This window comes from Priceomyces carsonii, assembly GCF_900007245.1.
Source record: "Priceomyces carsonii strain CBS4050 genome assembly, scaffold: Debaryomyces_carsonii_scaffold_5, whole genome shotgun sequence".
NCBI classification, from domain to species: domain Eukaryota; kingdom Fungi; phylum Ascomycota; class Pichiomycetes; order Serinales; family Debaryomycetaceae; genus Priceomyces; species Priceomyces carsonii.
Genome location: NW_026946678.1, coordinates 1,334,068 through 1,348,940, shown reverse-complemented (window position 1 = coordinate 1,348,940; position 14,873 = coordinate 1,334,068). Strand labels below are relative to the sequence as shown.

General features: G+C 37.3%; 6 protein-coding genes across 6 annotated transcripts; 4 read left to right on the top strand and 2 right to left on the bottom strand.

Annotated features, from left to right (window-relative positions):
* Positions 1-2,432: 2,432 nt before the first annotated feature.
* PRCAT00005028001 (nucleobase cation symporter-1 family protein) lies at positions 2,433-4,292 on the top strand (the record flags this gene model as incomplete). The annotated part of the gene is made up of 1 exon (XM_062955070.1): positions 2,433-4,292. One exon carries the CDS (start codon positions 2,433-2,435, stop codon positions 4,290-4,292), a length of 1,860 nt encoding a protein of 619 aa, XP_062811710.1.
* A 316-nt stretch (positions 4,293-4,608) lies between these two features.
* On the bottom strand, positions 4,609-6,096 carry PRCAT00005027001 (uncharacterized protein; the record flags this gene model as incomplete). The annotated part of the gene is made up of 1 exon (XM_062955069.1): positions 4,609-6,096. The coding sequence occupies one exon, from the start codon at positions 6,094-6,096 to the stop codon at positions 4,609-4,611; it is 1,488 nt and encodes a 495-aa protein (XP_062811709.1).
* A 595-nt stretch (positions 6,097-6,691) lies between these two features.
* PRCAT00005026001 (TauD/TfdA dioxygenase family protein) lies at positions 6,692-7,939 on the top strand (the record flags this gene model as incomplete). Its single annotated transcript, XM_062955068.1, has 1 exon — positions 6,692-7,939. The coding sequence occupies one exon, from the start codon at positions 6,692-6,694 to the stop codon at positions 7,937-7,939; it is 1,248 nt and encodes a 415-aa protein (XP_062811708.1).
* A 682-nt stretch (positions 7,940-8,621) lies between these two features.
* On the bottom strand, positions 8,622-9,362 carry PRCAT00005025001 (uncharacterized protein; the record flags this gene model as incomplete). The annotated part of the gene is made up of 1 exon (XM_062955067.1): positions 8,622-9,362. The coding sequence occupies one exon, from the start codon at positions 9,360-9,362 to the stop codon at positions 8,622-8,624; it is 741 nt and encodes a 246-aa protein (XP_062811707.1).
* Positions 9,363-10,602: 1,240 nt separating this feature from the next.
* Positions 10,603-12,066, top strand: PRCAT00005024001 (purple acid phosphatase family protein; the record flags this gene model as incomplete). Its single annotated transcript, XM_062955066.1, has 1 exon — positions 10,603-12,066. One exon carries the CDS (start codon positions 10,603-10,605, stop codon positions 12,064-12,066), a length of 1,464 nt encoding a protein of 487 aa, XP_062811706.1.
* Positions 12,067-13,079: 1,013 nt separating this feature from the next.
* PRCAT00005023001 (MFS transporter) lies at positions 13,080-14,798 on the top strand (the record flags this gene model as incomplete). The annotated part of the gene is made up of 1 exon (XM_062955064.1): positions 13,080-14,798. One exon carries the CDS (start codon positions 13,080-13,082, stop codon positions 14,796-14,798), a length of 1,719 nt encoding a protein of 572 aa, XP_062811705.1.
* Positions 14,799-14,873: the final 75 nt, after the last annotated feature.

Sequence of the window (14,873 nt, the reverse complement as noted above, 5' to 3'; positions counted from 1 at the left end):
ATTTAACAATAGGATTCTTGAGAATTTGTATAAGTTGAAAAAGAAACAAGTAAGACTAGTCCCAATCGGTTTCCACTCGGAAAATGTTCTTCAAAGTACTTCGTTCTGATTACTCTAGAGTAAAACTGAAAATGCATTGTGGGGAAGAATTCAATACTCAAACTTCCAAATCAGTTCCTCCGATGCCAAGGACATCAGCAATTCGTTCCGGAATTATCCCCCAATATTCAGTACTTTGCATTTTCATGCAAGCTGTAGATTCAGAGCCTGACGGAAAAACATTCAACAGATTTTGAATAATAAATTGAAACATTACTTAATGACATTGTAGTTTGAAATAAGTGCACTAAGAATTTATTTTGCAATGCTTGCTTCCCTTGAAGAAAACTCTTCGGTGCCAAATAATATCCAAGCTTAAAAGTAAAGAATCGCATAAAGTTCAGCAACTCTAGTACCTTTGAAAGTTCTTCATAAACATGTAATTTAATACGTTTCACATGTTCCACATGTACCATATTAAAAACTTTAACCTAATTTTTCCCTACCATTTACTGATGGGCTTCATGATAGCTATGTGACCAGCCAAGAAGAATAATATATTCCCTGTTCTCCTTTCTTGAATATTCAAATAACATCCTTTACAGAATATGCTGTTATTCAAAAGAGAAACACCATGTTTCATCATAGGATCTTTCACCTTTCTCTTTCGACTCGCTTCCATGGTGACACAAGATAGACTGGGCATACGGTTGTTTTCCAGTCGAAGGCATGATGACTGTTGATTACTTTAAAAGTAAAAGAATCTTTATTAAACTGAAATAGTCTATGTCAATTCTTTTAATGGAAGTTTTACCAGAGATGCTTTGAATTGCTAATGAAGTTAAAAAGTGGTAAAACTGATTCAAAAAAGCTTTTAGTATCAACGCTAAACTGAGAAATAAATGGCATATACAGCAGCGAATAGCGTAGTCTTCAAAATATTCTTCCTAAATTTGTAAGTCAAATAAACTTACTATGGAAATAAGCTTCAGAGATCGAGCACTATATATCACAATTGAGAAAGGCATTCAATAATAAAGAGGCTAAATTTTCGGGCAATAATATAACAATAAAGCTTGTCATGCTACGATCTGAACCTAGAAGTGCAGACGTTTTGCAAAGAGCAACTTTATATCAGAAAATTATTAATCGAAATCTGTTCAGAAGTGCCATAACCAACCAGAAACTTCTGGAGAACGCTACATCTCGTTATAATTTCATGATGTTACTTCTGCGACAAAATTGCAACCTTGGTGTGAAAATTACTTCGCGAGCCGAGTTGTGGGCACTAACCAAATTGCACTATTTCATATAAGAGCCCCTTGAAAAGTAAATGCTGCTATTCCATAGAAAAGTTTTCTGGGAAATAATGGAGTCTCTTCCCTTAGGGATTTTTTCATGATAAAGGAATGTACTGATCGTAATAAGATAATGCAATCATACAAACGAGTTAGGTTATAGTAACCCTTATCACTTACATACCCTCATTCGGTTGTTGAAAAAAAGATATCTTAGATCACTAACCGCACACGACCAATGACCCCTTCTTGAAGAACTTATCTTCCGCTAGAATACTTTGAGATTATAGATATCGTTAGGCGTTTATAGCAACTACAAAAAATATCTTCAATCGTTGGCCTATCTCGGATTCCTTGACAAAGAAGGGCCGGATAGAATATTTGTCGTTTACCTAAAAATGTTTAGATGTCTTCTGAGTGCCGCTTTTTCGCGCCGTGGATAGCGGCGATGATTACTTATACACCGGAATACTGCACACACCAACTTCGATCATGTAACTAAGTACCGTCCATACTCAATCTGGAGACGTGTTCATACCAAGTCCTCCAGCTACTTTTTATTGTTGTCATTGAGAAGCCTACTAGTATTTTATGATTTGTACTGGTTTCCTTATCGATAATCACGTGAGTAATGATTTTCGCCTCTCATACTGAATTGCCTTTCCAATCGCGTCTCTGTGATTGCCCTCTCAGAAAAATGCGTCCCGATGTTTTAGCTTACTTCAGAAACTATTGAGAAAAAGTAGTAGAGGTTATCCATTTTCAAGGGATATTTTCTCCACTTTGTGACGAAGACCCTCCCCCTGAATTGTGACCACAAAAGGCTGCTGATAATCAGTCTAATGGATTGCGCATGCATGTAAGAAAATCTCATCAGCCTGACAGTAGGGGTGTGGACTGACTAGTTATCTTATCGCAAGCCCGATAAGACGGGCTTATTATTATTATAATTTTTTTTTTTTTCATGGAGAGAAGAGCAGCTTAAAGTAGTTATATAAAAGATATCATAGAGAACGTTAGATTTAGAAGCAACCAGAAAAGACAAGTTTGAATTCAATCTTCCTTTAAATCAAGGAGGAGAAATTAGCATTCATTATGTCTTACAATTCCAAAAGCGATGAGAAAGGTGATGTCTTTGAAGTGGTCGATTATGATCAAGGCAAGATTACTTCACTTTCTGAGGATGGAAAGAAGTCAAAATGGCAGAAAATATTAGAATTCTTTGAAGTCGACCACGAGGAAATGAAAGGATTGAGTCCGGTTCAGATGTTCTTGTATAACTATGATTTGCGTCCTGTTGAAGAGGAAAGAAGAAAATGGTCTTGGTATAATTTTGTAAACTTTTGGATTGCCGATTCATTTAATGTTAATACTTGGCAAATTGCCAGTACAGGTGTAACTGCAGGTATGACCTGGTGGCAGACATGGCTTTCTGTATGGCTTGGATATTTCTTGACGGGTTTGTTTGTATCACTAGGAGCTCGTGTTGGTATCTATAACCATATTTCATTCCCTGTTGCTATTCGTTCTTCTTTTGGTATTTTTGGTTCTCTTTGGCCAATCTTAAATCGTGTGGTTATGAGTTGTGTATGGTATTCAGTTCAAGCTTGGATAGGAGGTGAGTGTGTTCGATTAATGTTGATGTCCATTTTTGGATATAACTTAAATGATAGAATGCTGACTTTTCCGGACAAATCAACTGATACATTAGGATATTTGTCTTTCTTCCTCTTCTGGCTCTTTTCTTTACCTGCAATATGGTTTCCCCCTCATCAAATTCGTCACTTGTTCACATTCAAGTCTTATGTGGTTCCAATAGCTGGATTTGGGTTCCTCATATGGACTTTGGTAAAAGCAAATGGGGCAGGATCAGTTATCAGAGAGAAAGGTAAACTTCATGGATCTGCACTTGCATGGGCATTTATTGAATCATCAATGAATTCAATGGCGAATTTCGCAACTTTAATAACTAATGCACCAGATTTCTCGAGATTCGCAGACAAGCCATCCAGAGCGATCAAATATTGGGTGTATATTGCATCCATTCCAATTTGTTTTTCGATCACTTGTTTAATTGGAATATTAGTCAGTTCTGCTTCTGGTGTGATATATACCAAAGAAACTATGTGGTCCCCGTTAGATGTTTTACAAGAGTTTCTTTCGAGCTATACAAGAGGAAATAGAGGTGGTGTATTTTTAATAAGTCTTTGTTTTGCCTTAGCTCAACTAGGTACGAACATATCTGCCAATTCTTTGTCGTTTGGTACCGACGTGACTGCAATGCTTCCAAGATTTATGAACATAAGAAGAGGCGGATTCCTTTGTGCAGCCCTTGCCTTATGTATATGTCCGTGGAGGTTGATGGAATCATCGTCTAAATTTACAACAGTTTTATCTGCTTACGCAGTGTTTTTGTCTTCGATTTGTGGGGTATCAGCTTGTGACTATTACATCTTAAGAAGAGGATACATCAATCTCCCACATTTATATACTTTGAAAGTCGCTTCTGAAGATGGGAAAGGCAGCATAGATTCCTACTATAAGTACAATTTCACCGGATGCAATTGGAGGGCTTATTTTGCATATATTAGCGGTATATTACCAAATATTGTTGGTTTCGTTGGAGCCACAGGATATAATGTTCCCATCGGTGCCCAAGAGGTCTATCGCTTAAGTTTCCCCGTAGGATTCGGTACATCGTTCTTGATATATTATATCTTATGCGTTTATGTCAGCCCCGTAACTTATGGAGTTCCCCCCGATGTCAAGAAGTTCGGAAAATCGTGGTATGAGGAATGGAAGAATGTTGAGTCATTTGACCAAGAGTTAATCGATAATTCACCATATCTGTTAGAAGCAGTTAGAAGTGCTGAGGGAGTAAAAGCCTCAAAATCACACGAGAATGATATGGGTAATATGATCAAACCTATCACAAGTCTTGCCCCCTCTATTTAGATTAGACCTAATAATTTACTGGTTAAATTATAGGAGTCGTCACTTTACCTGTCAAACTAGTGCTACATATCTTTCGATGTTCTTCTAATATATATTATGTTTGATAATACAAATATCTAGATTGTTATTAATATTGTGGTGACATTTAGAAAGATCGGCATATGATGCTATATCCACACATTCTAAAATTAATGAGGTACTACACATTGTACTAAAGATAAATACCTACAAAATTTTGAACATTCTAAATAATAAGTAAATCCCCATAATGAATCTATATCTTTGTAACATTTGCTTTGAAATCAACCTTTATTTGTTAGCGAGAATCCCAGTTTTCTCTTAAGAGTTCAGAGGCCGCTTTATATCTCGTCAAATCATCAAGTGTCAAGACAGGAAATTTTCTTCCAACGATGGTAGATTCCTTCAAATGGCCCAAGCGCGTTAAAGTGTTGATATATTCCAAAGCTTCAATAGCTCCAATAGTATGGTATGCCCTCGTAGCACCTTTTTTCTGCATTCGGTCCTCTGCCCAGTTTCTTTGTTCCTTTACATCAGGAAGCTCAATTCTTCCAGCAAGATATCTACTGATCAATATAGCCTGATATTCAAAAACCCTAAATGAAACTGCATCGATGGGGATCCCTATAAAGGTAATAAGTGGCTCATCGATTAAAATTGTATGCTGGTACAAATCTGGGATGATTTGACCATCTTTAGTTACCTTACCATTTCCCTTTAAATTATTTAAAAAAGGAAAGGAGAATTGGTAACCTGTACAATAAATTATAAAGTCAGGATTTAAAAGTAATGAATCATCATCAAAGAAAACTTTGATGGTATCATCACTTGTTACTTCGAACTTATTTATAAGTGGTTTCTGATAAACATTCGCCTTTTTTGATATCACCTTTGTGTTTTCTATACTTCTTATCGATTGGAACACCTTGTATGCTTTATCAGCAATCAATTTGCTCAAATCGGCCCCAGAAGCTCTTGACCCGATAATCAATATGGTCTTATCCTTATAGACATCTGTGTTTCTGAAATATTTAGCATGGTGCACTTTGGATGGAAATTTTTCTATTATAGATCCTAAGCCTGGCACACACGGCACATAAGGGACATGATAGTGACCAGTTGCTACAACTATTGCATCAAATACATCTTGTCTCCACGTGTCCACCAGATCTTCTTGGGTCGTCCTTATCGTGAGCTTGAATAGATAGGATGAACTTTTTCTATCGAGATCAGACTTAAAAACTCTTTCAATGTCTTCGACTGAAGTATTGGTAAGTATATCAACATTTTCTTGAAAAGCATTTCTTGATATATATTTCAGAATATACTTCTCGACTATTGAACGATCAACATAAGTTGTATCAATTGTATTTCTATCCCCGTCAACTGGCCATGCATTGTCATCGCTGTAAGTCATTAGCTTTTCAATTATATTCGTTTTCATATTGGAGTAAGACGGAGTTTCTATAAATCTATTTTGGGATGGCTGTTCAGTGTTTATATACCTCTTGCCTGCATTTTCTTTCTCTTTAAAAGGATTCTTCAATTGCGGATCGGCAATATCACTGGTAGAACCAGGAACTACTTGCTGTTGTTCCACATTTTCATCTAAACACCATATACCTCCAAAACGGTCTCTACGCTCAAAGAGAACAATTTTTTGAAATGTATTCTCCTTAATCAATGAGTCTAAAGCAATTGCACCTGATGCACCTCCTCCAATAATTGCAACTTTCCTGACCCTATGCGGATTTAGTGCAATTTTATTAAGCTCCTTTGAAGGCATAACGAACTCGTGAGTCTCTTTGGAATTCAACAAAAAATATTTGGAACTAATATCCCTTCTGATGTCTAGTTCATATGTTGCAATAAGAACTTTAAATTAAGCCTAGATTACTGTGGCGTCACTGTATATTGCTCGATATGAGTTGGTGTGCGCGCATAGGGGTTTAAGTGGCTGCAAATTTGATAGAGTAAGCACCCTTTGATTCTCTGTGAGAGAGGAGCGGCGTCTTAAAAATCTTTTTTGAAGATGGGCAGAACACCAAGAATAGCTCTAAACTATTTAGTAGCTTAAACTCAAGCTTTAACAATTAATTTGCGATGGTTATCGACTTAACTTTATTTTTGCTGTGAAGAAGCCACAAGGATTTGAGTGCAGTAGCTACAAAAATTAAATTATATGGCTCGATTAGCAATCTAGGGATAAACTATTAACAATAACTCCACAACTACTGTATTAGTAATTATATTTGTAATTATCAGTGGGTGGTCTCAAAGCTCTAGGGGCAGAAAAATATTTATACAAGGAAAAGAGTACTTTACAGAGAACAATACACTGAATTGTTAAAATCAATATCACTGTGAAAAATAATCTGAATATGGCACCAACCGCACAAGAACGTTCATCGGACGAGTACGAAGAATTATTGCTTAACCTTGCTGCTCATAAACCCCTTGGTCACTCTAGGCTTTCGAAGGGGATCAAACCTAACTCAAATGTTTCCTGGCTCGAGAAGTTGCCCGAACCTGCTAGAAGAAGATTCGACAAATATGGAATAGATTTAACAAAAGGTTATCCAATAGTTCCTAAGTATGAAGATATCCCCAAATTTGTAGACGAGGCACATGCAATCAGAAATCAAGAATATCCTTACATTGAAAGAGGGAAAAATGCTGATCCAGAAAAAAAGGCTCTTTTTGGGGCAGCTAAAGAAGTAATCAACTTAACAAAACATGTCGGAACAGAAATTGTGGGGCTTCAACTAAGTGAGTTGACAGACAAGCAAAAAGATGAATTAGCCTTGCTTATTGCAGAAAGAGTTGTCGTGTTCTTTCGTGATCAAGATTTGTCACCTCAAAAGCAACTTGAAATTGGTAGGTATTTCGGTCAAGTTGAGGTACATGCTCAAGTTCCAAGAGTGCCTAATGCTCTTGACGGAGAAAATTTGAATGGGATTTCTGTAATTTGGCAAGATTATGCAAGACAAAATGGTTTAGACCTTACTTTCAAGAGAAGTATTGGGGGTAACTCTCAATGGCATACAGATTTGGTCCATGAGTTCCAACCAGCTGGTATAACCCATTTACATAACGACAGTGTCCCTTCTGTTGGTGGAGATACACTTTGGTCTTCTGGATATGCTGCTTATGATAAGTTGTCTCCTGCTTTCCAGGAGTTTTTGGATGGGAAGACAGCAATTTACTGTTCCGCTCACCAATATTTGGATCGTGAAAATCCATTGAAGGGACCAAAGAGAATCGAAAGGGAGCACCCCCTTGTGAGGACCCATCCAGTCACTGGTTGGAAATCATTATTTGTTAACCGTTCAATGACTGTCAGGATCGTTGGACTCGAGCCGGAGGAGAGTAAAACAATTTTGGAATACCTCTACTCTGTTTACGAGAAGAATTTAGATATTCAGGTTCGTTTCAACTGGAAGCCTACCAAAGAGGGTTATGGTACCTCCGCATTGTGGGACAACAGAATTTCTCAGCATAATGCAGTTTGGGATCACGAAGGTGGAGAACCCAGACATGGTACGAGAGTTACTTCTTTGGCTGAAATTCCTTACTTTGATCCAAATTCTAAGTCACAGAGAGAAGCATTGGGTCTTTCCTTAGACTAGAGTGATTTAACTTCTGACATTGTCATTGACAGCAATGAGATGTGGTGATATTCATAGCTTCGTTATTAAGGTGTACTTTAGTATGGAAGACTTGTATATGTGTTTAAAAAGAAAAAAAAGTTTTATGATTTTTAATATTGCCGTAATTTAAAATTATAGGTTAGTAGGATAGTGAAATAGGTTTTGAGCTTAAAAATAGAGTATAAGAAGAACTGTTTGTGAGATTTACCTAAACAAGGTTTGGAAAACACATACCGCATAACAGATCTTGGGACAGAAGGATGACCTTGTGAAAATGGATCGTTTTTTTGAATTATACAATCAAGCTTGGAACCTATATGCGAATCGTATAGAGCCGAGAGTCACAATTATATATAGTATTCACTGCATTGGCCATTCGCGTATAGTTATCAAAAACGAAATTTTAAGCCCCTTCGGAATTGTTGCTGGAGAGGCTTTTAAACGTCTGCAAAAGTCCTTTAATTCTGAAAAGTTTAAGATTTGAATCTCACGCAGTGAAGATTTGGCAAACATTTCGAGATAGCGATCAGAACAAAATACTTGAATAAAACATCCTAAAGTCAATGCGAAAAACTATTTCAATACATGAAAATGTATATTCTAATGCTCTATTTATTAGCTAATTCATCAAAAAACTTTTATCATTTAGGCTTTAGCAAAATCATAACAAAGCGACACCTGCAAAAATTAAAGCACCAGCACCGTAAGACAATTGTTTAGCACCATTCTCACTTGTTGACGCTTCCGGGATTGAAGTGGAGTTTTGATGAGAGCATGAATCGCAATCAACGCTGGTAACAGCTGTACTTAAAGTAGTTTCAGTAACTGCACCAGACTCTTGAGAATTCGATGGAATGGCAGATGTAACTGCAGCGCTGCTAGAAGAAACTGAGCTTTCTGAAGATGTTGCAGGAACACTAGAAACAGGTGCTGAGCTTGGAGCAACAGAACTTGGGGCGGCTGAAGAGTCTGCAGGAGCAGAGGATGAAGGGAAAAATGAATCACCGGTGATCAATGACACTTTAGTACCTCCATTACAAGTGTAACTTTGAAGACTGTAGTCATCGTCGCTCTGTGGACAAGCATAAAAATCGAAATTGTCAATAGATGGACCATTTCTCAATTTATTTTCTTCAACGCCAAAATCTTTACTAGCTTGATCTTTGTCGACTTGTTGCAAGCCTCCTTCTAAGCCAACGTATTTACCATCAGCAGTTAAGTAACCAGATGGTTCTTCTAAAGTAAAAGTTACATCCGAACCTTTACCTAAATAAAATTTGCCATCATCGCCTAATTTGACAGATTCATTAATCGAACCGCCTTGTGCTGTTAAGGGGAAAGTTTTGTCAGCAACAACAACTGAGGCAATGGCAAGTAAGGTTGTGATTGATAAAATTTGCATTCTTAGTTTTTTGATTATTGCTTATGGAATATGAATTATGAGAGGCTATTTAGTCCTCAATTTATAGCCGGAACATAGTTCGCTTTTCTCTTAAACTGGGAGAGTGTCAAAAAAGGGCTCAGTTCGTTTATGCTTTTTGACTACTAAATATAACTACTTTTCTTGGGGTTCAGCCTAAAAAGGAAGTTCCCCCGATGCTCTGTTGACTCGCTAAAGCAAGCTAAAAATGCTCCCCTGACTTCGACGTTACATTTTTGTATTGTGTCATTTTTTTTGGACTTATAAGGAAACATCGTGACTATTTTTGGATGAAATTTCTTTGTTTCGACTTTTTCGAAACTGCTGCTGGCTGAATATAGTATTCACGTTCCACAATAAAAATTTCTTGTCCTTCAAAATAAAAATAGAAAACTGACAATTACGCAATGTTTTCATTCGACAGCAGCGTGCCGTTTACTATTGCCATTAGACAAATAGTGAGCATGTTCTTCGAATGCCGCATACATGATTTTGTATGACTTCTTGCTCAATTTCCATCTTTCCGATGATCTATAAAGGACTGCGAAGACTATGGACGGAGAATTTTTAGTATTGCTGCATCACATGATCATTGTGCAGTTTCCCTGTAGATGAGAGTAGATCTTCTTGTGATCTAATGCGACTTGACCTTTCTCATCCATCAGGTGATCGATATCCACCATATTACCGATTAATACGCAAGTTCGAATAATAGCTTGAGAACTTTCGGTGGGGCATAAAGGATAGAGTTCTAAAACATCTCAAGCTAATTGGACCAAGCATGCACGTTTCTTAAATAAAAGGTCGCTAATTATATTATTATATTACTATCACGCGTCTTAAGACCCAAATGGAGAACACTTGATAGTGGAACGAACATAAGCCTATTAAAACAATTGGAAAAGATGCCTATTCAATAGGTCAGATCTTTGAATCGAATGTGCTAATGCATTAAACAATAGAAAAAAGATAGAAAACATATCAGTTTAATACATTTACCCCCACCACGTGTTACATCTTCTACCAATGAAAACGAAAACCTTAGATAATCGATTGAAACAAATCATAAGAGAGAAATATATAAGCAAGTCATTTCACTGGTGCCCATACATTATGTATCTTATGAGCTTAATAGCTGGAGCTTTTTAATATATCTAGAACTTGATCTTCTACGGGGACTCGAAAAGACTCTAATTAGAAGTATACAAAAATAAAAATCAACATGCAGCTCAGTTCGATCGCTTTATTTATTTTAACGGCCCAATGTCTCGGACTCGTCCTAGGTATGCCACACGTTAAAGATATACCAAAAAATAAGGTATCTCCAAGGCAGCATCGTCTTGCGTATGCAGGTCTGACAGGAATGACTGTTAGTTGGAATACTTATCAGCACATCCAAAAACCTACAGTTTTTTATGGGAAATCACCTAAAAGACTTAATAAAATTGCTACTAGCCATGAGTCAGTCACTTATCAAACCTCGCTCACTTATAATAATCATGTTAAAATCGAAGGACTTCAGCCAGGAACAACCTACTATTATAGGGTTTTGCATGACAAGTCATCTGAGATATATAGCTTTACTACGGCAAAGGAAGCCGGGTCAGAGGATGAATTTTCTTTTGGCCTTGTAATTGATATGGGTACCATGGGTAATCTAGGGCTAAGTGATACGACTGGTGAGGGAGCTGGAGGAGCACTTACTCCTGGGGAGCAAACCACCATGCAGTCTTTAGCTCAAAACGTCAATCACTTTGATTTCTTGTTACATCCAGGGGACCTCGCCTATGCAGACTACTGGCTTAAAGAAGAAGTTCAGGAATATTTACCGCTTGATATAAGTAAAGGTTATCAGGTGTACGAGCAGATCCTCAATGCTTTCTACGATGAAATCCAGCCTGTAACCAGCAAAAGACCCTATATGGTTGGCCCGGGAAACCATGAAGCCGATTGTGACAATGGGGGCACCACAGATAAAATAAATAATGTCACGTACACAAATTCTATCTGTATGCCAGGACAAACAAACTTTACCGGATTCAAGAACCATTTCCGTATGCCTAGTGCAGAATCAGGAGGAAGAGATAACTTTTGGTATTCTTTTGATTATGGCTTAGTTCATTTCGTTCAATATAACACGGAGACGGATTTTGGTAATGGACTTAAGGGTCCCGAAGATGGAGGTATCAATGGTCCTTTAGGGTCTTATGAAAATGAGCAAATTGATTGGTTAGAAAAAGATCTTTCTTCAGTGAACAGGACAAAAACTCCCTGGGTTATTGCTCTCGGACATCGTCCTTGGTACGTAGCTGCTAAGAAGAGCGATCGCTGCACAACTTGTCAAGAAGCGTTCGAAGACATCTTGACAAAAAATAATGTCGACCTTGTTCTTGCAGGTCATGTGCATAACTATGAAAGATTGTCACCAGTTGCAAATAACGAAGTAGATCCAAATGGCCTCAACAATCCATCTGCCCCATGGTACATTTTGAATGGTATTGCTGGCCACTATGATGGTCTTGACTCTCTTGTTTATCCTCTTCCAGACTATGTGGAGTATTCTCAAGATACGGCTTATGGGTGGTCTAAGTTCACAGTTCACAACAGGACTCATTTAACTCATGAATTCGTTGTTTCTTCTAACAATACTGTTCTTGATACAGCAACGCTTTACAAGAGTCATTAAATAATCCCACCGCTATAGAATGTATTAATATTTTAATTAATTTTATCTATAAATATCAGCTTTCTAAGAAATTGTAATTTAACGTAGCAGGAAAGGCAATTGTCTCAACTCAGTTTAAAGAGCATTTTTTAAATAAAAATGATGTGGTTTTCGAAGTTTGCAAGCTGTGATTGACCTACGACTACTCTATTTCTTTATAAAACAGCTTTTACCATGATTCCATAAAAGATATCGAAACTTTGTGTCCGTAGTTTTGGAATGTAGTTTTAAATTGAAACGGTTTAAAAAATATATAGTTGTGCTTAATAGTGTTTATTTTATGTGATCATCGAAAATAAGTATCTGATATTGGCTATCATCTGGATAGTTGCATCCAAAGATGCCCGAAAACATTAACTCTGAACCCTCGAAAGATATACTAAATTTAAAAAAGTAGTGACCTTATGTATTAGTCAGGAAAATAGTTATTTGTTTTAGATTTACATTGAACCCATAAGAGTCATCTAAATAGCTGTCTAAGCCAATTGCGCTGTCAGCGAGGTAACTTTTCTCGTATCGTGTTCTATGATAGTTCGGAGGGCCGAGCCACTTGAGCGGAGATAATGAGGTTATGACTCAATCAACGTTTGCGGATTTTACGCAAGTGAAAATTGAATTTTTGCAATTCTAATTCACGTCTCGTCAAACAGAATCATCATCATTTCTCAGTCAGCGTATGTTTTTCATTTCCTGGAGCTCGAAAGTCTCAAGAACTAAGACTCTAGTGCTACATTAGCATGGGCCGTTCTCTATAATTTATTTTCAATCTTCACCTCAGCGTCGCATTATGCGTAAAAGCAGGTTAAATGTCATCGTCGGATTATCGTTCGGCCCGAATTTTTTATCGGTATATCAGCGTCATCTAAACTACAATATAGCAAAGGAGAGTGAAAAAAGATAAAAATATAAAAATCTCTTTTCCTTTAAACCAAACCAAAGAGAGAGAATGCTTTATAGGATATTAAACTTATAATATGCTGTTAATACACAAAGAAAACTCAAATGAGTCTATAGACTCTTCACAATCTTCTGATTTACAAGGAGATGATGCAAATGGTATCAAAGAATATAGAGCACAATCAGATCAACGCCCCTTCACGAATGACGCATCGCCAACCGCTAGCAAAACAAGTACAAGAACTAGGTTGTCTTTTAGACAGCAGGCACGAACGCTTAGTCGAGTGATTACAGGTGAACAACGACTTGAGGATCTTCAAGTTGATACAGAACTACCGCCTATGGGATCTGGTATTGATATGCCTCCAATTCCTGGAGATGAGAAACTTTACTTGGTATCATTTGATGGTCCTCATGATCCTATTCATCCTCACAATTGGTCCTTAACGAATAAAATTTTTATCACCAGTGTGGTCACTTTATTTTCATTTTGCAATTCTCTTGGTTCTGCTCTTCTAGCTGAATCTAATGATTCACTTAGAGAAGAGTTTCATGTAGGTTCTGTCGTTGCAACTTTAGCAACATCTCTTTATGTTTTAGGCTTTGCTTGTGGTCCGATGATATGGGGCCCCCTTTCTGAGCTATACGGGAGAAAAGCAGTACTAATTCCTTCTACCTTTGGTCTAGCATGTTTTTCATTTGCAGTCGCCACGGCGAAAGATTTACAGACTATCATGATTTGCCGATTTTTTAGTGGATTTTCTGGAGGAGCAGCTATGGTTATATCTGCATCTACTATTGCTGATCTCTTCAATCAAAAGTTCAGAGGTAGAGCAATGGCTCCCTTTGGTATATCGGTTTGTGGTGGTCCTTGTATGGCACCTATAATCAGTGCATTTACGGAGAAGAATCTGTCTCTCGGTTGGAGATGGAATGCTTATTGGAGTGGGATATCCGGTTCTTTTGTCTTTGCTTTAATGTTATTTTTTTTCAAAGAAACGTACCAGCCAATCATCCTCGTTAGAAAAGCAGAAGTCATAAGAAGGATAACAAAAAATTGGACCGTACATGCACCGCATGAAACGTTGTCCTTGACATTCTCTGAAATTGCTGTAAAGTATATTGCTCGACCATTTTACATGCTTTTTACAGAGCCTATACTATTTTTATTTGCATTATATGGAGCTTTCATTTATGGAATAATATATCTATTATTGACAGCAATACCATTAATCTTTTTGGGGAACTATCATTTTGCAATAGGTGTTAGTGAGCTACCATACATTTCTGTCTTGATAGGGTGTATTTGTGGGGGATTGACGCTCATCCTTTTCGATCTAAGATACAGAACCATCCTACAAAAAACCGGCTCCAATAAACCAATGCCAAAAGAGAGGCTTCCAGCGATGATGGTTGGCTCTTTTTCTCTTTCCGGAGGATTGTTTTGGCTATGTTGGTCTGGTGACTATGCGGATAAAGTGCATTGGATCGTCCCGACTATAGGTGGAGCATTTGTAGGTTTTGGATTTTTGTCAATTTTTCAACCCTGCATCAACTATATCGTGGATTCCTATCTTACCTATTCAGCTTCAGCTTTAGCTGCGATGACAGTCCTAAGATCAATTTTTGGTGGTGTTTTCCCGTTATTTGCACATGCAATGTTCACCAAGATGCATATTAAATGGGCCGGAACATTGTTAGGATGTATCTCAATACTTTTAGTGCCAGTTCCATTTTTATTCTACAAGTACGATGATAAGATGAGAGCAAGATCAAGATTAGCCACATTGATGTAATTTCACACATTTTTTATTGATATACGTAGAGTTTGATTAATAGAAGTTTTTAATAATATAATAATTTAGATACCC